This window comes from Zootoca vivipara, chromosome 11, assembly GCF_965207765.1.
Source record: "Zootoca vivipara chromosome 11, rZooViv2.hap1.1, whole genome shotgun sequence".
In the NCBI taxonomy this organism is placed as follows: Eukaryota; Metazoa; Chordata; class Lepidosauria; order Squamata; family Lacertidae; genus Zootoca; species Zootoca vivipara.
Window position 1 is genome coordinate 53,021,569 of NC_142594.1, and position 22,884 is coordinate 53,044,452.

Sequence of the window (22,884 nt, forward strand, 5' to 3'; positions counted from 1 at the left end):
TATCTGGCACCTAAAGATATGTAAGGAAGGCACTAGGCAAGTCTCCCTGGGGAGAGCATTCCACAAATGGGGAGCCACTGCAGAAAAGGCCTGTTCTCATGTCGATACCCTCTGGACCTCTTGAGGAGGAGGCACACAAAGAAACGTCTCAGGTTATGATTGCAGAGTCCGGGTCAGTTCATATGGGAAGAGGCAGTCCCTGAGGTATTGCAGCATTGCAGTTACCTAGTGTCAGAGGGTCATCGTGGCTACTCTAGAGTAACTCCGCTTGAGTCCAGTTTGTTTTTAAAGACTTTTATTGTGCATAGTATTTACAGTGCAGAGATAGCTTAAAACGGGACCTCTCAGTCCGAACCAGAATCCGGCAATACGTCTGTTCCTACGCCAGCAAAGTAGTTGGGGCACCCCAAAACGCCTCCCCCTTGACCTGCGTCGCGGTGCTCTCCTTAACTCTTGCGCCAGAAGGAGCGATGCCCTCTCAGCCTCCTCCTGGTCAAAGCCGTGCAATGGCTCTCCAGCATCCTGGAGCCCTTGCCTACATCTCTCCTCCCCTGAGCTTCTGCCCACTGGCTGCTCACCCCCTCCAAGGCTCTCCCTTCCCCCCTGGCTGCTTCAGACCCACTGCTGCTCCCTGTGCTTGGCAAGGTGGATGTTAGGATGATGGGGGCTGGCTCCCTGTAGGGAGTCACCCTTACACCTAGCTATCACAAGGATGGGTGAAATATACTCGGAGTTGAGTGTTGATTTCATACTCTTTATTTCATCTCATGGTAAACATTGAGTGAGTGCTTTCCCCCAAAACCTCTGGCTATTTTATACATTATTTACACAATGGGTCCTGTGTGATTGGCTGATTCAATTCCCCTCCTGGAGCCTGATTGGACTGTTCCTGCAGGCCAATCAGGTTGCTGATTCACTTCCTCCTGGAGCCAGATTGGGCGGCTCCTGCAGGCCAATCAGGTTGCTGATTCACTTCCTCCTGGAGCCGGATTGGGCGGCTCCTGCAGGCCAATCAGGTTGCTGCCTTCTAGGATCCTACCTGCCTATTGTTCTAGGATCCAAGCTCAGTACATAACAAAGGGTTTGCCAGCAACCTCTGGGTTGACCTGGGGATGGGAGTCCTGTGGTCACTAGGCACCCCCTACTGAGTGCTTCTATTGGCGGTTCATGTTTTGGTCAGCAAAATGTTTGAATGGAACTGATGCTCAATAGAGCCAGGAGGCCCTGTGCTTTGAACATGTGTCTCATGCACCCAACAAATAGGGTTGCACAACAAAGACATCTAAAATTTGAATGCCTACCTTTCACATTAAGTCTTCCTGTTGTGTGGAGACTTTCAGCCTTGAAGGCGACAAGGCCCGAGTCCTCAATTTCAAGGGATGAAAGAGTCAGCGAATGCTTCTTCCCCTGGAAACTAATGCAGCAGTTGTCTTTTGCTTTCAGCCTCACGCCATCTTTCATCCAGGTAACTTCCACATTATCGTGTGACAGCTCCACCTCAAAGGTAGCAGACTCGCCCTCATGGGTATCTAGTGGCTGAAGGCCTTTCACCAGCTTGATGGGTCTCACTTAGGAACAAAGCAATATCGCAAAGAGTTAGATGTGTCTGGGCCAAAGTAAAATGCCCAAGCTTACCATTCTTCCCATTTAAGTACCCATCTGGAAATTTGTGCATGTGAAAAGATGTTACAGTTCTTGTGAATATGTGCACTATGGACGGTATTCAACACTAGTCCTACTCAGAGTAGACCCACTGGAGTTAATGGTAGGGTTGCCAGTCTCAATAGTGGACTTTAATTGCCCTGCTCTCTTTTGAGTCTGGAAACTTTAAAGAGAAACCAGCAGACCCTTTGTTTAATTTCCAAGCAAAGGGTCTGCTGGTTTCTCTTTAAGGTTTCCAGACTCAAAAGAGAGCAGGGCAATTAAAGGCACAGAAGTCCTGTCCACTATTGAGACTGGCAACCCTAGTTAATGGACAGGCCTAACATTTTTCTCAATGTGTCTACTCCGGTGGTTCTCAAGCGGTGCAGCACACATACGGCTGCAGCAAGAGAAGATGGCAAGTGTGGCTCAAGGACAAAGAAACATTTAAATATTTCAGTGTAGTAGAGCAGCAATATATATATGTGTATTTTATCTGCAGAACATTTCCAAAATTAGAATATCAAGTGATGCTCTTACAAATCAACCACTGCTAGAAGTTGTTTCTTTTTGCTTTCCAATGTATTTCTTATCAATAAAAACGTGGTGTGGCACGAGCAAATTTTTATTCTGAAAGCATGACCCAGAGAGAAAAAAGTTTGAGAACCACTGGTCTACTCTGTGTAGGGCTTAGTTGAATACAACCATTAGGTATCTCCAAAATTTGTATTTGACCCATTCATAAATTAACAGGTTTAGTTGTACACGCACAAGAATAATTCCTATAAAATTTGATTTATGTCTCTTGTCCTTTTCAGGTGTACATACAATAAGATTTAAGTGCGAATTCCTTTAACCACTGGAGACAGCCAGGGTTGAACTCGGAACCTTCTAAATAAAAAAAATCCTTCCAGTAGCACCTTAGAGACCAACTAAGTTTTTTAATTTTAATTTTTTTTTATTTTTTTTATTTTTTTGTTTTGACTACGTCAGACCAACACAGCTACAACCTGTAATGGGAACCTTCTGCATGGGAAACATGAGCCCTACCCCTGAGCTATGTTGTTCCCTGACATAGCTGCCAAGTTCCGGCCTAAGAAATAAGGGACTGGACCGGAAGTAGCAGACCGGAAGTAGCGCTGCCGCCATTTTGGAACTGGGCGGAGCATGCTCAGAAGCTACTTTTGATGCTGCTCTGCCCTGTTCCAAAATGGCCGCCGCACCAGAAGTCGCGCTGCAGCCATTTTGGAACTGGGCAAAGCAGCACCAAAAGTCGCTTCTGAGCATGCTCCGCCCAGTTCCAAAACGGCCGCCGTGCCAGAATAAACCGGGGGAAAACAAAAAAAATATCCGTTTTTTCGGCTGGGGACAGCTGGAAAAACGGGGGTTTCCCGGGGAATACGGGAGACTTGGCAGCTATGTTCCCTGATTGTTCCAGTGCTCATTGCATTTCAGGAGGTAAGCACTGCATTTGCAAAAAAGCAAACACCCACTAGTGAAGGCATGCAACCACCCCTGACTCACTTTCCACAGCTATTTTTGCCTGGGTCTTGTCATGGAGAGTCTCGCAGGAGTAATAGCCACGGTCCCCGCAGGCGGCAGTCTTAATCACCAGGCTGTGCTTTGTCCCTTCGGCCTTGATCTCCAAGTTGTCACCTGGATGGAGCAAGCTGCCGTTCTTCATCCATTTCACCTCTGTGGTTGGCTTGGATAGCTCTACTTCCAGAGTCACCGTCTCCTTCTCCTCAACAATCTTGGCTTCCAGTTTCTTCACAAATGACACTGGCGTCTCTACAGGCAACAAAGACACAAATGCAATGTTGTTGAGAGAGCTTTGGAAATGGCTACAATTAGGCACAGTTATAGTGGGACGTGGGTGGCGCTGTGGTCTAAACCACAGAACCTAGGGCTTGCCAATCAGGAGGTCGGCGGTTCGAATCCCCGCAACGGGGTGAGCTCCTGTTGCTCGGTCCCAGCTCCTGCCAACCTAGCAATTCGAAAGCACATCAAAGTACAAGTAGATAAATAGGTACCGCTCTGGCGGGAAGGTAAACGGCGTTTACATGTTGTCAGGGTTTGTTGCAACTACTCTTGAGTAACGACCGTCCACATGCTTGTCTTTCAGACGTTTTTATTGGTGCACATTATTTACAGTGTAATGGATTGCTCATATCATGTCTACCCGCTCGAGTCAGATTCCTGCACTAAACTCTTTCGCGTTTTCGACCAGCATAAAAGCCTCGGAACAGAGAAGCGCCTCCCTTTCCTTCTCTTTCGCAGTTCCGGCGTCGGAGGTACTGGTCTTCTGTCTGCCCTACTCCTGTCCATTCTTTCCGCCTCTCTCTCTTCCTGCCTATGGAGCAGGGGCTCTAGTCCTGCCAGAGCCCTGGCACTCCTTCTCCGTTTCCTGACTCACCTCTTCAAACCCCTCGCTCTCATGGCTACTTGGAGACGGGCTGCTTCTGATGAGGGGGGGGTTCTCTGTAATCCCTCCCCCTTACACATGTGCTGCTCTGGTTCGCCAGAAGCGGCTTAGTCATGCTGGCCACATGACCCAGAAGCTGTACGCCAGCTCCCTCGGCCAATAAAGCAAGATGAGTGCCACAACCCCAGAGTCAACCATGACTGGACCTAACAGTCAGGGGTCCCTTTACCTTTTAGGCACGGTTATGCAGAAAGGGGGGAACGTTTGACATGAGCTCCTTTGTAAATTACCTACTAAGTAATATAAGGGTTGCTGCTCCCCCCTCCTCCAAATAAACCCAACAACTTTTGTGACCGGATTTTCACTTTTTGAAATATGGCAACTCTATGTTATGTTTATCTAGCAGAATGAAAAATGCAACATTCCAAGAGTGGACATAGTCATTCTCCCACCCAAAGCAAAATCCAGCATTTCTGAACATTTCCACTGCGTATGTGGAACTCCCTGATGTGCACCAAAGCATGTTTCCAAAGCTAAGCAGGGTCAGGCAGGGTCTCAAATTGGATGGGAGACCAGAAGGTTGATTCCTGCATTGCAGGGAGTTGGGCTAGGTGAGCCTTGGGTCCTTTTCAACTCTATGATTTTGTGAATAAATCTTTGTGGGGGGGTGAGTGTGTCCCACCCCACAAAAAAGCATATGGTAGCATTCAAAGGTATGAAATTGATGGTGGTAGTGAATAATCATCATTGTAAGCCTAGATCTAGCACACAGAAGTCTCTGAAGGACTTACAATCTACTCTTACAAGCTTTACCATCCCCATTTGGAATCTAAAGTGGTACAATTCAGAATGCTACCACCTCAGTCTACCATCTTACTCTGTGTAACTTGAACCTGACCTAAACATGTAGCAAAAAAGGTGGAAAAGTTAATAAAGGGGACAGGATGGACGGTACCATTTCAAACTGCAGGTCTGGAATGCTAGTTTTAATTTCTCTCCTGCATAAAACCTCCCTACAACTAGGAAACAGGCACCACAGGGGAAGGGCTTGCTCTAACTTCTTTTCCTGGTGCACTAGATTTCCACTTGCAAATAGTGTTTTCCCTCTCCCCCACCCCCCACCCCCAGTCCGCTTTTAAATCCAGAAACAGAAAGCGGAAGGCCATTCTATCTCCATCTGCTGCATGCTTAGTTGCAGCCTTGCAAAATCCACCTATTGGTGGACGTTCTTTGCTACTTTCCACATCTCACCTTCCACTTTGAGGGTTGCTTTGCTCTCTACTCCTTCTGCTTCTGCTGAGATTGAAGCCGAGTCTTTCAGAGTCAAGTCAGTGATGGTGAGGCTATGGCTCGAGTCCTCCTGGGATACGACATATTTTTTACTGGCTTCGATTTTGGTTCCGTTCCGACTCCACGTGACAGCGGCGTCGCTGGGGGAGACGACACATTTGAAAACAGCCTCTTTGCCTTCTTCAGCGACTGTGTTGTGGAGGCCTTTGACAAACTTCACCAGCCTAGGAACTGGGGGAGGAGATGGCGATTAATTGTCATAATAATGCAGCGTGTTCAGCTATGCATATAGAATAAAGGCACATTGGCCGTCCCCTTATCCTGGGGTCAGTCCACTGGTCCATCTAGCTTGGCATCGTGCATCCTAAATGGCAGTCGGTCTCCAGGGTTTCAGACTCGTGACATTCCCAATCCTGCCTACAGAAGGAATGAACCTGGGATCTCCTGCATGCAAAGCAGACGCCCTACCACCGAGCTACAGCCCTTCATCATTGAACATTCACCTCTTCTTTCCATCTGTGTCAAAGTTCCCCTTAAAAGGCACCCCTTACAGTGCTACCTCGGTTTAGGTACATATTTGGTTCTGGAAGTCCGTACTTAATCTGAAGCGAACTTTCCCATTGAAAGTAATGGAAAGTGGATTAATCTGTTCCAGGCGGTCAGCGGAGTCCTCAACCTGAAGCGTACTTAACCCGAAATATGAGTGTAATTGGTTCTGGAAGTCCGTACTTAACCTGAAGCAAACTTTCCCATTGAAAGTAATGGGAAGTGGATTAATCCGTTCCAGACAGGTCCGCAGAGTACTTGAATGTACTCAACCTGAAGCGTACTTAACCCAAGGTACGACAGTACTGCACTTTTCGAACTCAGAAGGCAAGAGGATGTTGGGGGGGGGGAAACAGAATTATTTGGCTCCTCAGCTGATTTTGTTCTGTGTGTTAGTAGGAGGCCAATCTAGGAAGACCCTGCTTCACGAATTTTACTGTCTAACGAGACCACTGATCCATAAAATGAAGGCAATAATCAATGTACAGTGGTACCTCAGATTAAGTACTTAATTGGTTCTGGAAGTCCGTACTTAACCTGAAGCGTGTCAATAATTCGGCTGTCCCGGGGGCCAGTTGTCAGAGTGGTCCCACAGGCCAGATATGCGATTGCTCTCACAAACGTGATGAACAACACACAAGTCAGTAAATAAGGCTAAACTGCTTTATTTACATATAAACAAACTGGGAGCTCTACATCATGGCTCCCTCTCTCTGGCATCACAGCCCGTAAAGAGAAAGAACAAAGGAAAACAACAGTCCCACTTAGGAAGATTGTAAGACAAACATCCTGTCTACGTCACTTCCACTCTGTGGGAATGAAAACACATACAGTCATATGATTCACAATAAACCTATGACTGCAGACGGGGAATGAATCCTAACAAAGCGTACTTAACCTGAAGCGAACTTTCCCATTGAAAGTAATGGAAAGTAATGGAATGGATTAATCCATTCCAGACAGGACCACAGAGTACTTAAACTGAAAGTACTCAAACCGAAGCATACTTAAACCAAGGTATGACTGTATTAGTGTCATCTTGGCCAACTTGAGGTGGGAAACATGTGCTTGCTCAGCTGGCATATAGCTCTGCACCAAGCCTTCCCATACAGGCGAAACTTGGAAAATTAGAATATCATCAAAAAAATGCATTTATTTCAGTAATGCAACTTTTTCTTTTTCTTTTAATTTTTACAAATGCTTTCTTTTGGAAATTCCACAGAAAGAAAACAAATAGTTTATACAAAATCATACAAAAATAAACATCGCTATTACATTTCATTAATTACATTCCATTTATAATTGAGCCGCCTAACGACAAATAATTACAATTACAACAAATAAAGGCTTGACATATCTTGATTTGCATGTCATGCACCTATCTCATATATTGGTTTCACCTTTTAAGTTGCATCACTGAAATAAATGCACTTTTCGACGATATTCTAATTTTCCCAGTTTCACCTGTACTTGAACATATACACGGTCCTCATGCAGGACCATAACCTGCCTCTTGCACCATTGTCTACCATGCTTCTTCTTCACACTGCAACACCATCCTCCCTTTTAGGTGGCCTGTGCAGCTCCAGAACCCCGTGAGAGACACAGCTTTGCTTTCAGAGCATCCCCTAAGCCAGGGGTAGCCAACATGATGCCCTCCATATGTTTTAGGACTACAACCCCCATCAACCCCAGCTAGCATAGCAAATAACCAGGGATGATGGGAGTTGTAGTCCAAAACTTCTAGAGGCCACCACATTGGGTAGCCCTACCCCAAGCAGACCTCCCCATCCCTGACAATGGACCTTTGGGTGCCCATCTCTGGATCAGCTACTGATAACACCTGAGACCTTGAAATATACTTAGAGTCGAGAGTGAATTTCATGCTCTTTATTCAGCTTGTAGTAGCAATAGAGGAAGAAGAGAAGAATCCTCTTTCCCCAAAAATGTCTGCTTATATACATTATTTACACAATGGGCCTTGCGTGATTGGCTACTTCAGGGCTGCACCTGTGGGCCAATCAGGTTGTGGATTGACCTCTGCCAGCAGCCTGATTGGCTGCTCCTGTAGGCCAATCAGGTTACGGATTGACCTCTGCCAGCAGCCTGATTGGCTGCTTCTGCAGGCCAATCAGATTGCTGATTCACAGGTTGCTGGATTGGGTGGCTCCTGCGGACCAATCAGACTGCTGCATTCTGGATCCTATTGTTCTAGGATTCAGCTCAGTACATAACACCCCTGAAGCCAGAGCCATACCTGTGGGGCTGACATGAATGCTGCACTTGTCATCCTTGGTTTCACAGCAATAATCCCCCTTGTCTTCTGCCCGGAGGCCAGTTATGACCAGGATACGCTTTTCGCCCACCTCACGCATCTGGTAGCGCTTGTTTGCTTTGAGCTCCACTCCATCCTTGCGCCAGACAACTTTGCCCCCAGTTTGGCTTAGTTCACAGCTCAGAGTCAGGGCCCCTCCGATCTCAGCTTTAACGGGTTCCAGCTTCTTCGCAAACTTCACTGGGACTTCTGCAGTTAAATTGAGTGGAACAGAAAGTACATCAGCACCCATACATGTATGGGTGCGAGATTTGGGTCGAGGAATAACCAGGAAACAATGGAACTGGATTTGGAACAACTTCCACTCTAATATAATTTCAGCAGGCCTAAAGGATAACCATTTTAAAACCTAATGTCAATGGTATTTAACACCTTATAAATTGAATTTAACATATAAGTTAGGAACAACTCCTTCCGTTTTGGCATCCTCCCTTGCAAGTTACAAGCCTTTCTCAAAGTATGAGGTTCCGCAGCTCAGCAAGTCCACACTAAGCAATAGGAGGGGTAGGGGACCAAGTCTGTGAACTACTTAAGAAAGATATAGGAAGTAGCGGTTTGTTTGTTTTTTTAAGAGCAAAGCTCTGATTTTTAAAGGGAGTCATTAGAAGATAATAAGGAGTTGATTTCTAAGATGCATAAACTCATTCTGGAATGGGAAACTAAGGATGAAACGGTGAAAGCAGCCATGATTCATTGGGCAAGGGATGTGGGTTTTGGGTTGGGGTAAGCCTGGCTTTCATAGCCGTCAATTTTAGACTGAGCTGAGCTTGCAAACTGCAGAACATTTAAATAGGTTGGGTTCAGCTTGTAAGGCGTAGCATTTGGGGCCCCAGGAAGGCAAACTCTTTCCTGACTAATACTGAGAAGTGTTCCTCACCTTGGACCTGCACCTGGAACTGCTGCTTATCACTCTTGGTCTCACACGTGTACACACCAGTATCTTTGACATCGGCCACCTTCACAGTCAGGGTCCTAGAGGCCCCATCTTTTTTCACCTCGTACTTCTTGCTGGCTTTGATCTCAATTCCATCTTTGAGCCATTTGACTTCGGCATCTTCAGGCACCACTGAAGTTGACAGGCTGATGCTCTTTTCCTCCTGAACGACGATTGGCTTCTCTTGAGGAACTTTCCTTTCGAATTTTGCCTCAGGCTCTGCAATTAGTAAATGCTATACATAAGAACTTCCGGGTTCTCCGAAACTCTACAGAACCTCAAATGAAATTTAAATTAAGTAGGTTCACCTTTAGAGATGAACCGAGTCAAATTTCTCCCCCATCATAGCTGCCAAGTCTCCCATTTTCCCCGGGAAATCCCCGTTTTTCCAGCTGTTCCTAGCTGAAAAAATGGATTTTTTTGTTTCCCCCCGGTTTATTCTGGCGTGGCGGCCATTTTGGAACTGGGCGGAGCATGCTTAGAAGCGACTTTTGATGCTGCTCTGCCCAGTTCCAAAATGGCTGCAGTGCGACTTCTGGCGCGGCGGCCATTTTGGAACTGGGCAAAGCAGCATCAAAAGTCACTTCTGAGCATGCTCCGCCCAGTTCCAAAATGGCGGCAGCGCTACTTCCGGTCTGCTATTTCCGACCCGGTCCCTTATTTCTCTGACAGCAACTTGGCAGGTATGTCCCCCATTCCAACAAACATATCACTTTAGGATTGCTTTCTGTTGTTATTTTCCTCCTGCAGAGCAAAAGGGAGCTTACCTACTGCTTCAATCTTGAAAATCAGTTTCTGGCCAGAAGCTTCACATGTGTAATTCCCTGCATCATTCTTCTCCACCTGCTCCAATACCAGCTTTCGGGAGGTGCCATCAGAGACCACCTTGATTTTTTTGCTAGTACTGAGGGGCTTCCCATCTTTGTACCACTTCACCTGGGTATCGGAAGTGGCCACCTCACAGACCAAAGCAGCGCTCTCCTTCAGGACGGCCTTGACCTCCTTCTGCACCTTCTCCTTTTTGGCAAATATATCTGCAACCTCTGTGACATAGAGGAAAAGCAACTGAGCATCTGTCGGTGAGGAATGAGCGTCAACAGGGGCTGCCAAATTGTTGCTGTTTGGGGTGGGATTCGATCACGTACCAACAAATTCAGGGAGTGCAATTAAAGATTGAACTTTTGTGCTGGGAGAAATGATAGAGAAATGAGCTGGAAACTGTGGGATTAACACTTGCTTTGATGCAACGCCATCTAACCTCCACAAAGACAAATCAGAATTAAAGGTAAAGGTAAAGGGACCCCTGACCATTAGGTCCAGTCGTGACCGACTCTGGGGTTGCGCGCTCATCTCGCATTATTGGCCGAGGGAGCCGGCGTATAGCTTCCAGGTCATGTGGCCAGCATGACAAAGCCGCTTCTGGCAAACCAGAGCAGCACACGGAAACGCCGTTTACCTTCCCGCTGTAGCGGTTCCTATTTATCTACTTGCATTTTTGACGTGCTTTCGAACTGCTAGGTTGGCAGGAGCTGGGACCAAGCAACGGGAGCTCACCCCGTCACAGGGATTCGAACCGCCGACCTTCTGATCAGCAAGCCCTAGGCTCAGTGGTTTAACCACAGCGCCACCTGGGTCCCAAAATCAGAATTAATGCTCATTAAAAAGCCAGCATCATCTTATCTCCCTGCAAACAAACCAGGATGAATGCTCAATAAGCATGTTGTCTAGAGGTACCCAACATTACCACTTCAAACCGCTCTGTGAGCTCTGAGAGGCCATTGCGCATAGCTGTTTTCAGGTAGACAGGTTATATAGATTGTGCAGGCCTGTAGCAGAAATTATAGCGTCGCCTTCCCGCAAAGAATTCTGGGAATTGTAGTTTGAGATGACATTAAAAGTTCATTTGCCAGTCCCTTCATGAAACCTCCAATACTGATGTTATTTCTGGTTTATTTTTGGTCCCTCTTTTGTTGCAGTAGAGCAGTGTTTCCCAACCTTGTGCCTCCAGATGTTTTGGGACTACAACTCCCATCATCCCTAGCTAGCAAGACCAGTGGTCAGGAATGATGGGAATTGTAGTCCAAAAACAGCTGGAGGCACAAGGTTGGGAAACACTGCAGTAGAGTGCAAGAGTGCCCCTACAGAGGGCAACAATGCAATAACATTGAGGAACTATCACAGACAAACCGGGAAGTTAACAATTATTACTATGACTGTAATTTGTTTTAACTATTTTTGATACCAAATTTTAAATTGTTGTAACCTGCCCTGAGATCTAATGGTGAAGAGCAGCTAATAAACTGAAATAATAATACAGAATGATATGTGGACTGTTCAGTATTTATCTACCACTAATGTTCTATTGGGACGTGGGTGGCGCTGTGGTCTAAACCACAGAGCCTAGGGCTTGCTGATCAGAAGGTCGGCAGTTCGAATTCCCGCGACAGGGTGAGCTCCCGTTGTTCGGTCCCAGCTCCTGCCCACCTAGCACAAAAGCACATCAAAGTGCAAGTAGATAAATAGGTACCGCTCCGGCGGGAAGGTAAACAGCATTTCCGTGCACTGCTCTGGTTCGCCAGAAGCGGCTTAGTCATGCTGGCCACATGACCCGGAAGCTGTCTGTGGACAAACGGCGGCTCCCTCGGGCCAGTAAAGCGAGATGAGCACTGCAACCCCAGAGTCGTCCGTGACTGGACCAAACGGTCAGGGATACCGTTACCTTTAAGTTGAGAGACTCCTACAATCTTTGGGTTCCGTAAAGGGGTTACTAATGTTCTATTATTGCATTAATGCCATGTTGTAGAATACACCCTCAATAAACCCCCAGCCTGTAGGGGTCCTGGTCTTGGGAAGACCATCTTTCATTCTCACCTGGAACATTAAGTTTGAAGGCCAGTTTCTGGTTTCCGGCCTCACAGGTATACTCGCCAGCATCCTCTTTCTCCACCTGCTGCACAATCAGCCTCCGGGTCTTCCCTTCAGCTTCTACCTTGAATTTCTTGCTGGAGGTGATCCGCTTCCCATCCTTGAACCACTTCACTTCTGTCTTGGCTTGGGCCACCTCACAGGTGATGGAGGTATTCTCCGAAACAACGGCCTTGATCTCCTTCTGGACCTTCTCCTTTTTGACAAATGCATCCTCAACTTCTGCAACTGTGGCAAGGTGTGGGGGGAGAAAAGAGGATAAGCAGAGATCTATAAATCTAAGCTCCATTTTATAGCAAGGGATGCTTTCATTTTGTATGGGAACTAAGTAAAACACTAACAGCAGAGATATCACACATAAGACCCACCTGCCGTTTCAGCCACTCTGTCCCTGCAGCAATATTCACACCCTCCCAAAATAATTTGTAAGTCATCTTTGGACAAATAAGTGGTGCCCAAGCAAGACGGAGAGGATGAGTACCAAGAACTACCACTTCATGCCCCAACATGAGCTTCTCTCCTATTCCATTTCAGTTAGCAGAATTTGGAGTGTAGGGTGTGCATTTTTTCAACATAGGCAGCCAAGGTGACATGGCTGAAACATGAGAGGTGACATGGGTGGGGGGTGGCCTTTGGTCAGTGGGTAAGGTATATAGGTAGTAAGGTATATAGGAGAGAAGTCCAACCTTTTGCAGCTTCAGCAATGACTTTGAAGGTGAGCTTTTGGCCAGCAACCTCACAAGTGTATTCGCCAGCATCCTCTTTCTCCACCTGCTGCACAATCAGCCGCCGAGTCTTCCCTTCAGCTTCTACCTTGAATTTCTTGCTGGAGGTGATCTGCTTCCCCTCCTTGAACCACTTCACTTCTGTCTTGGTCTGAGCCACCTCACAGGTGATGGAGGCGTTCTCTGAAACGGCGGCCTTGATCTCCTTCTGGACATTCTCTTTGTTGACAAACACATCCTCAACTTCTGCAACTGTGGCAAGGAGAGGGAGAAAAGAGGACAAGCAAAGACACTTTGAGCTCCCCTTTTATGGCACTTTAAGGCTTTCCATTGACATCTCATCAGGACTATAGATTCGCGTGTCATAGAATCCAGGGGCCACCAATCTTTTTGGACTACTCGGCACATTTTGAAATTTGAGAAAGGGCTGCTGGGCACCAGTCACAAAATGGTTGCCATGGAAAGTTGGCTATGCCCTGGCTGGATTCTTATGGTGGAGATCATGCAATATAGATACACACAAACACAGCTCTAACAAGGAACATTTACAAATATGAGGGAAAATGTATAATGTAGCTACACGCACACGCATTCACTCTCACTGTGTCATATACACACACATATACAGCGGTGCCTCGCAAGACGAATTTAATTTGTTCCACAAGTCAATTCGTTTTGCGAAAAATTCATCTTGCGAATCGCGGTTTCCCACAGGAATGCATTGAAATTTCTTTTTTTGCCCATAGGAACACATTAATTAAATTTCAATGCATTCCTATGGGGAACCGCGATTCACAAGACAAAATTCGTCTTGCAAGTCACCATCTGATCGCAAGACGCATTCATCTTGCAAAAAAATTCATCTTGCAGGGCATTTGTCTTGCGAGGTACCACTGTACTTCACATATACACAGCCGCAATATATTTCTCCCTCTCTGCCTAAGTGCATCTCACACTCTCTCACAGAGATCATACATAAAAGTACTGCTTTTTTTCTATGAAAAAATGTAGAGTGATACCTCGGGTTACAGGCGCTTTGGGTTACAAACTCCGCTAACCAGGAAGTGGTTGCTCCAGGTTAAGAACTTTGCCGCAGGATAAGAACAGAAATGGTGCTCTGGCGGCGCGGCAGCAGCGGGAGGCCCCACTAGTTAAAGTGGTGCCTCAGGTTAAGAACCATTTCAGGTTAACAACGGACCTCCGGAACAAATTAAGTTCTTAACCTGAGGTACCACTGTATAGGGGTACTTTCATTTTGACTCAAGAAAATCAAATTTTTTTAATTCGAATTGGGAAAAATAAATACAGTAAATGGACAAAAGTACAAAGATTCACAAAATGTTTCAGGGTCTGTGTACCCCCAGAAAAAAAGCACTGCATACAAGCAAACCACACACAAAGCCTGCTTTCCCTGTCTGTCTTGGTTGTTCTCTCTTACACCCACACATCACATACAAACAGAGCACACATACACACATATCTCTCCTCTTCTCTCTGTTGAAGTGCATGTCTCTCTGTTACACACACACACACACAGAGAGAGAGAGAGAGAGAGAGAGAGGGAGAGAGAGGGAGAGAGAGGGAGAATCCTTGATCACCCACCCACATTAAGAAAAGCCTTTCCACAAGTGAAGGAAATGTCTACCATTTCCAAAACAAACAAACCAAAAATAAATAACACACAAGGTGTGCTAGATTGGCAAACCCTGATATACACTATTAATGCAGGAGGTTCCAACATCAATCCCTGACAGATTAGCACACAAAATTCAGGTTACTTCACAAAACATACACACAGCAGTAGGGAGACCACCCATATAAACGGCAAAGCCCTTTTTGAATCAAACAGGTGAAACTCGGAAAATTAGAATATCGTTGAAAAGTGCCTTTTTTTCAGTAATGCAACTTATTATTTTTTTCTTTTAATTTTTACAAATTCTTTCTTTTGGAAATTCCACAAATTTTGGAAATTACAAAAATAAACACCGTTATTACTTTTCATTAATTACATTCCATTTATAATTGAGCTTCCTAATGACAAATAATTACAGCAAATAAAGGCTGGACATATCTTGCTTTGCATGTCATGCATCTATCTCATACTGTATATTGGTTTCACCTTTTAAGTTGTGTTACTGAAATAAATGCACTTTTCGACGATATTCTAATTTTCCGAGTTTCACTTGTAGGTATGAATTCTTCTTAAAAATTACTTCACAGTACACATCATTTAAAGCGATGCCCAGCAAGGCAGTTGGGCTGACAACGCCAATGGCTGCTATATTATGCCACAATTACCATCTGCTCTCCAATTCCATTTGAACTTGCAGTATAATTATAAAGGTTTGTGAGACTCGTGATTTTTCAGCATTGGTGGCAAGAGAGAAGGGAAAATAATGCACGATAACCACCTTTGGGTCATCAGGATAGGCAGCCCCAAATATAAAGTAATAGGGCAGAAAGAGAAGCGTGCAAACCTTTTGCATCCGTTGCAATGACTTTGAAGGTGAGTTTTTGGCCAGAGGCCTCACAGGTGTACTCGCCAGAATCTTTCTTCTCCACCTGTTGCACAATTAGCCTCCGGGTCTTGCCATCGGCTTCAACCTTGACTTTTTTGCTGGAGGTGATCTGCTTCCCATCTTTGAACCACTTCACTTCTGCGTTGGCCTGGGCCACCTCGCAGGTGATGGAGGCGTTCTCTGAAACAAGAGCCTTGATCTCTTTCTGGACCTTCTCCTTGTTGACGAACGCATCCTCCACTTTTGCATCTGGGAGGGAGGGGAAGAGAGCAAGAAACATACAGTAACTCCACCTCCCCTTTCAAGGCTCTCCAAGGCTTTCCACTAACATCTGGCTCATAGATGAGTCAGAAGCATAGCTGCCAAGTTTTCCCTTTTCTCGCGAGGAAGCCTATTCAGCATAAGGGAATTTCCCTTTAAAAAAGGGAGAACTTGGCAGCTATGGTCAGAAGCAGAAAAAACACTTGACAAATGCTCCATGAAGCAGGGTCTTCCTAGATTGGCCTCCTACTAACAAACAGAACAAAATCAGCTGAGGAGCCAAATAATTCTGTTTTTTTTTCAACATCCTCTTGCCTTCTGAGTTCCAAAAGTGCAGTACAGTCATACCTCGGGTTAAGTACGCTTCAGGTTGAGTACTTTCAAGTTAAGTACTCCACGGACCCGCCTGGAACGGATTAATCCACTTTCCATTACTTTCAATGGGAAAGTTCGCTTCAGGTTATGTACGCTTCAGGTTAAGTACGGACTTCCAGAACCAATTACACTCATACTTCGGGTTAAGTATGCTTCAGGTGAGTACTCTGCGGACCCATCTGGAACGGATTAATCCACTTTCCATTACTTCCAATGGGAAAGTTCGCTTCAGGTTAAGTACGCTTCAGGTTAAGTACGGACTTCTGGAACCAATTAAGTACTTAACCTGAGGTACCACTGTACTTAGAATGAGAATGAAGATGACAAGCAGTGTCACCTCTTAGACAGGTTGTGAGTAAGCAGGCAGGCCGGTTGGTTTGGTTGGTGGGCTACCATCCCATTTGCCCTAATTGGACCATCCTCCACTGGAAAAGAGACATGATATTGCCAGAGGGGGGAAATCCACCTTTGGAGGGTAGATAGTGGCACTTGAGAAAGGGGCTTAGACAATACAAAGCTAAGAGTTTTAGAGGGAGGATCAGGTTTGGAGCTGGTCATTGGAACAGAGGCAGATTTAGGGCAGAGAGTCCAGTTCTGCCACACTGGGTGCCAAGCATAGGCCACGGGGATCTCAACCCAAGGAAGATTGGAGTTCAACAGTTTGCTGAATGCTAATATGCCTGGGGAGACACAAGTGAAGGATGATAAGGGAAAGAGGAGACTGAGACTTCTGAACCCACACGGCAGGAACAAGTCTCGCTGTACCTGCTGCAATGACTTTGAAGGTGAGTTTTTGGCCAGAGGCCTCGCAGGTGTACTCGCCAGAATCCTTCTTCTCCACCTGTTGCACAATCAGCCTCCGGGTCTTCCCTTCAGCTTCAACCTTGAATTTCTTGCTGGAGGTGATCTGTTTCCCATCCTTGAACCACTTCACTTCTGTCTTGGCCTGGTCCACCTCGCAGGTGATGGAGGCGTTCTCCGAAACAGCGGCCTTGATCTCTTTCTGGACCTTCTCCTTGTTGACAAACACATCCTCAGCTTTTGCATCTGGAGGTAGGGTAGAAAAAAAGAAGGCAAGCAAAAATTCAGAACTCTACTTCCCCTTTTAAGGTTACTTCTGGTTAACACCTGGCTCATAGAAGATTGAGTACCACAGAACCATACAGCTAATGCTCCGTATCCTGGCCCCATGCTGTATACCAGAAGCAGCACCTTGAACTCAGTCCAGTAGCTAATTAGTAGGCAATGAAATTATTACAGCAATGGCAAAATATAATGTGAATATTCTGCCCCAGAGAGCAGTTGAACCACTGAATTTTGTACTACCTGAAGCTTCCTGGGCAGCCTCAGGGGCAGCCCCACATAGAGCACATTGCAAGTAATCCAATGTGTAGGTTACTATTGCATGTATGTATTACAATACTCAGGCTTCCTGATCCAGCAATAGCTGTATTTTTCCACCAGCTGAACCTTGTAATAGGTAGGGATTATAGCTCATCTGCAACCAGATGCTTCATATGAGAATTGGGAGTTATGTTTCATGGCTACGCAATAAATTTTGTGCTCCCCCCCCCCGAGACCTATGCTTACAAGCAATTCACTGACTGCAACTCGCTGCCAACTGACATCAGGCTGTACCATTTTCAGTGCATGCTTAAAACATGTTATTCTAGGCAAGACTACAGGTGAAACTCGGAAAATTAGAATATCGTCGAAAAGTGCATTTATTTCAGTAACACAACTTAAAAGGTGGAACCAATATATGAGATAGATGCATGACATGCAAAGCAAGATATGTCAAGCCTTTATTTGTTGTAATTGTAATTATTTGTCGTTAGGCAGGTCGATTATAAATGGAATGTAATTAATGAAAAGTAATAACGATGTTTATTTTTGTTTAGTTTTGTATTATTGTAACTATTTGTTTTATTACTGTGGAATTTCCCAAAGAAAGCATTTGTAAAAATTAAAATTAAAGTAAAAAAAAATAGGTTGCATTACTGAAATAAATGCACTTTTCGACGATATTCTAATTTTCCGAGTTTCACCCGCAGCTGGACATGTAGATGCTGGTGTATTTAAATCTCTTTTACAGTTCATTTTAATTATTTTTCCATGTATTTAATCATTTAAAACTTTTTATTTATATTTTTAACATTTCTTGTAAACTGGTAAGACATTTGACTACTATGTAGCAGTATATAAATATTCTTAGTTAAGTAAACAAATAAATGCCAATTGATTGATTTGAGTCACTTCAGATGCATGCAGGGTAATTTACAAAGCTTTCCTTTAACACTATTTTAAATCATCAGTTAAGCTGAGGGCTAACGTATGCACAGCAGGCGTAAAATGCAGGCCCTCCGTTGCCACTTTCAGCCCCAAACACGGTAGGGTATAATATATTATATTGAAATACCTGCTGCAGTGACTTTGAAGGCTAGTTTCTGGTTTCCGGCCTCACAGGTGTATTCACCAGCATCCTTCTTCTCCACCTGCTGCACAATCAGCCTCCGGGTCTTCCCTTCAGCTTCAACCTTGAATTTCTTGCTGGAGGTGATCTGCTTCCCATCCTTGAACCACTTCACTTCTGTCTTGGCTTGGGCCACCTCACAGGTGATGGAGGCGTTCTCTGAAACAACAGCTTTGATCTCCTTCTGGACCTTCTCCTTGTTGACAAACACGTCCTCAATTTCTGCAGCTGGAGGGGGAGAAAAGAGGACAAAAGAGGACAAGCAAAGATAGGTAACTTCAAACTCCTTTTTTATGGCACTTTAAGGTCTTCCATTAAAGAGAGCTGGACCATAAAGAAGTGGGAGCTGGACCATAAAGAAGGCTGATCGCCGAATAATTGATGCTTTTGAATTATGGTGCTGGAGGAGACTCTTGAGAGTCCCATGGACTGCAAGAAGATGAAACCTATCCATTCTGAAGGAAATCAGCCCTGAGTGCTCACTGGAAGGACAGATCCTGAAGCTGAGGCTCCAATACTTTGGCCACCTCATAAGAAGAGAAGACTCCCTGGAAAAGACCCTGATGTTGGGAAAGATTGAGGGCACTAGGAGAAGGGGACGACAGAGGACGAGATGGTTGGACAGTGTTCTCAAAGCTACGAACATGAGTCTGACCAAACTGCAGGAGGCAGTGGAAGACAGGAGTTCCTGGCGTGCTCTGGTCCATGGGGTCACGAAGAGTTGGACACGACTAAACGACTAAACAACAACAGAGGTCTTCCATTAACACCTGTTCAGGATAATAGATGCACATATCATTTAATCCATGAGCGTGGATCTTCCAGCATCAAAGTCTTGAGGATTAATCCACAACATTCATACTACAACACAGGCTGCAGCAGCAAGCAGTAGGACAGCCAGCTTTCTGTGTTCATGGAGAACAACCCCCCCCCTTTTTTATTACATCTATATAATGCCCTTCGCCATAAGATCTCAGGGTGGGTCTTGAGGATTGGATTGCTGCCAGAAATAATAATAGATCTTGTATGGCGGCTGCTTTGAAGACTCTAAATCAGGCATAGGCAACCTTGGCTCTCCAGATGTTTTGGAACTACAACTCCCATGTTCCCTAGCTAACAGGGCCAGTGTTCAGGGATCATGGGAGTTGTAGTTCCAAAACATCTGGAGAACCAAGGTTGCCTTTGCCTGCTCTAAATAGTGGGGCTATGAAATCTAAGGCATATGGGATTTTTCAAGCCCTCAGCCTAGCACATGCAAATTATTATTATTATTATTATTATTATTAAACCACCTCCATCAGAGCAAATAAGTGATGCCCAAATAAGTGATGGGGTGAAAATTCCTCAACACCAGCTGTTCCATATATGTTTGCTACTTCCAATAAAAGGATAGTTCCCCTTGGAACCAAAAGCAGGTGAGGGGTGTCCCACACCAACTGGGACAGCAGCAATAGGGCCAATTTTTCCTCCCTCTCTTTCTCTCTCCCTCTCTCTCTCTCACACACAATGCTCACTTTAAACAAAGTGCAGATGTGCAAACTATGAGACAGATTGTGTGTCTATTTGCCCTTTAGTGGCACAAGTACTCCTGTATGGGACATCCAATCTTTGAGCTCCTGCCACTGACGAGAAAGGAATTGTGTGGACGGGGTTTGATAGCATTTGGTCATAGCAAAAGGCAGTCCCAAATGTAAAGCAGTAGGGTATATAAGAAAACATGCAAACCTTTTGCAGTTGTCACAGTGATACAGAATGTCAGTTTCTGGTTTCCGGCCTCACAGGTGTACTCGCCAGCATCCTGCTTCTCCACCTGCTGCACCACCAGCCTCCGGGTTTTGCCTTCAGCTTCTACCTTGAATTTCTTGCTGGAGGTGATCTGCTTCCCATCCTTGAACCACTTCACTTCTGTCTTGGCTTGGGCCACCTCACAGGTGATGGAGGCATTCTCTGAAGCAGCGGCCTTGATCTCCTTCTGGACCTTCTCTTTGTTGATAAACACATCCTCAACTTCTGCAACTGAGGTGGGGGGAGAGAGCAAAAGCAAAGATAAGTAACTCTAAGCTTACGTTTTATGGCACTTGAAGGTTCCCCATTAACATTAGAAATCCATAGCTCATAGAACAATGTGGACTACAGATCTTACCTTCCAAGTCCCGGACTGCAGAATCCGGGACCGGCAGCCATGTGACACCGGATGTTGCGTCGTCGTAACTTCCGGTGTCGCTTTGCCCTTCTATGGGCACCAAAAATGGCTGCCGGCGGCTTCGAAAGTTGCTTGTACACATGTCAGGAAGTGCGTTGACACAACTTCCGGTGTCACTCCGGCCATCTCTGGGCACCAAAAATGGCCGACACCGGAAGTTGCGTCTATGCACTTCCGGACATGCGTAATGCGACTTTTGAAGCCGGCGGCAGCCATTTTTTGTGCCCATAGAAGGGCAAATCGGAAAGAAAAAAATGGCCACCGGCAGAAGAAAATAACGGAGAAAAACGGGAGATGAAGCGATACGGGGGACCACCGAGAAAAGGTAAGTAAAAGCGGGGTTTTCCCGGGGAAAACGGGGTACTTGGCAGCTATGCTACAGATTCATGTATCAAATGACAGTGACACCCATCTGTGTTAAAGAGGAAAACAGCATGTTCAGGTCGTCTGCCTAAAGTGCAAGGAATACTGACATTTTGTACAGGTGTGAAGCAAAACACTAACAGTGGAGCTGTGAAATGTAAGGCCCATCTCCTTTTTCAGCTCATTTGTCAATTAAAATAGGGCCTGCAGTAGTATTCACACTTTGCAAAAAATTATGCATAATTTTTTATGCATAATTTTGGCCAGAGGATTGGAGAAGATCAGTCTACATCCCAATTCCAAAGAAGGGCAGTGCCAAAGAATGCTCCAACTACCGCACAATTGCGCTCATTTCACACGCTAGCAAGGTTATGCTTAAAATTCTACAAGGCAGGCTTAGGCAGTATGTGGACCGAGAACTCCCAGAAGTGCAAGCTGGATTTCGAAAGGGCAGAGGAACCAGAGACCAAATAGCAAACATGCGCTGGATTATGGAGAAAGCTAGAGAGTTCCAGAAAAACGTCTACTTCTGCTTCATTGACTATGCAAAAGCCTTTGACTGTGTCGACCACAGCAAACTTTGGCAAGTTCTTAAAGAAATGGGAGTGCCTGATCACCTCATCTGTCTCCTGAGAAATCTCTATGTGGGACAAGAAGCTACAGTTAGAACTGGATATGGAACAACTGATTGGTTCAAAATTGGGAAAGGAGTACGACAAGGTTGTATATTGTCTCCCTGCTTATTTAACTTATATGCAGAATTCATCATGCGAAAGGCTGGACTAGATGAATCCCAAGCCAGAATTAAGATTGCCGGAAGAAATATCAACAACCTCAGATATGCAGATGACACAACCTTGATGGCAGAAAGCGAGGAGGAATTAAAGAACCTTTTAATGAGGGTGAAAGAGGAGAGCGCAAAATATGGTCTGAAGCTCAACATCAAAAAAAACCAAGATCATGGCCACTGGTCCCATCACCTCTTGGCAAATAGAAGGGGAAGAAATGGAGGCAGTGAGAGATTTTACTTTCTTGGGCTCCTTGATCACTGCAGATGGTGACAGCAGTCACGAAATTAAAAGACGCCTGCTTCTTGGGAGAAAAGCAATGACAAACCTAGACAGCATCTTAAAAAGCAGAGACATCACCTTGCTGACAAAGGTCCGTATAGTTAAAGCTATGGTTTTCCCAGTAGTGATGTATGGAAGTGAGAGCTGGAACATAAAGAAGGCTGATCGCCAAAGAATTGATGCTTTTGAATTATGGTGCTGGGGGAGACTCTTGAGAGTCCCATGGACTGCAAGAAGATCAAACCTATCCATTCTTAAGGAAATCAGCCCTGAGTGCTCCCTGGAAGGACAGATCGTGAAGCTGAGGCTCCAATACTTTGGCCACCTCATGAGAAGAGAAGAATCCTTGGAAAAGACCCTGATGTTGGGAAAGATTGAGGGCACTAGGAGAAGGGGACGACAGAGGACAAGATGGTTGGACAGTGTTCTCGAAGCTACGAACATGAGTTTGACCAAACTGTGGGAGGCAGTGCAAGACAGGAGTGCCTGGTGTGCTATGGTCCATGGGGTCACGAAGAGTCGGACACGACTAAACGACTAAACAACAACATGCATAATTCATCTTTGGAACAAATAAGTCATACCCAGGTAAGACAGAGGGGCTGAATACCAAGAATTATGACTATATACCTCAACATCAGCTTCTCTCCTATTCCTTAACACTGAAGGGTAACTCAGTTGGTAGAATCATAGAATCATAGAGTTGGAAGAGACCACAAGGGCCATCCAGTCCAACCCCCTGCCAAGCAGGAGACACCATCAAAGCATTCTTGACATATGTCTGTCAAGCCTATGCTTA

The 22,884-nt window shown here is 45.4% G+C and overlaps 1 protein-coding gene across 35 annotated transcripts in view; it reads right to left on the reverse strand.

Annotated features, from left to right (window-relative positions):
* Nucleotides 1–22,884, reverse strand: part of OBSCN (obscurin, cytoskeletal calmodulin and titin-interacting RhoGEF) — a 304,918-nt gene that overhangs the window by 228,850 nt on the left and 53,184 nt on the right. For 31 of the 35 annotated variants that reach the window (XM_088654052.1, XM_088654051.1, XM_088654050.1 and 28 more), the window contains exons 11-22: nucleotides 20,175–20,465; nucleotides 18,396–18,677; nucleotides 16,742–17,023; nucleotides 15,299–15,589; nucleotides 12,783–13,073; nucleotides 12,043–12,324; nucleotides 9,939–10,214; nucleotides 9,115–9,390; nucleotides 8,160–8,426; nucleotides 5,318–5,587; nucleotides 3,166–3,432; nucleotides 1,302–1,568 (exon numbers count right to left, since the gene is read on the reverse strand). In XM_088654052.1, the coding sequence (XP_088510178.1) occupies nucleotides 1,302–1,568; nucleotides 3,166–3,432; nucleotides 5,318–5,587; nucleotides 8,160–8,426; nucleotides 9,115–9,390; nucleotides 9,939–10,214; nucleotides 12,043–12,324; nucleotides 12,783–13,073; nucleotides 15,299–15,589; nucleotides 16,742–17,023; nucleotides 18,396–18,677; nucleotides 20,175–20,465 (3,342 nt within the window). The remainder of the gene's footprint in view (nucleotides 1–1,301; nucleotides 1,569–3,165; nucleotides 3,433–5,317; nucleotides 5,588–8,159; nucleotides 8,427–9,114; nucleotides 9,391–9,938; nucleotides 10,215–12,042; nucleotides 12,325–12,782; nucleotides 13,074–15,298; nucleotides 15,590–16,741; nucleotides 17,024–18,395; nucleotides 18,678–20,174; nucleotides 20,466–22,884) is intronic. The other 4 variants (XM_088654041.1, XM_088654038.1, XM_088654035.1 and 1 more) reach the window with 3 other exon arrangements.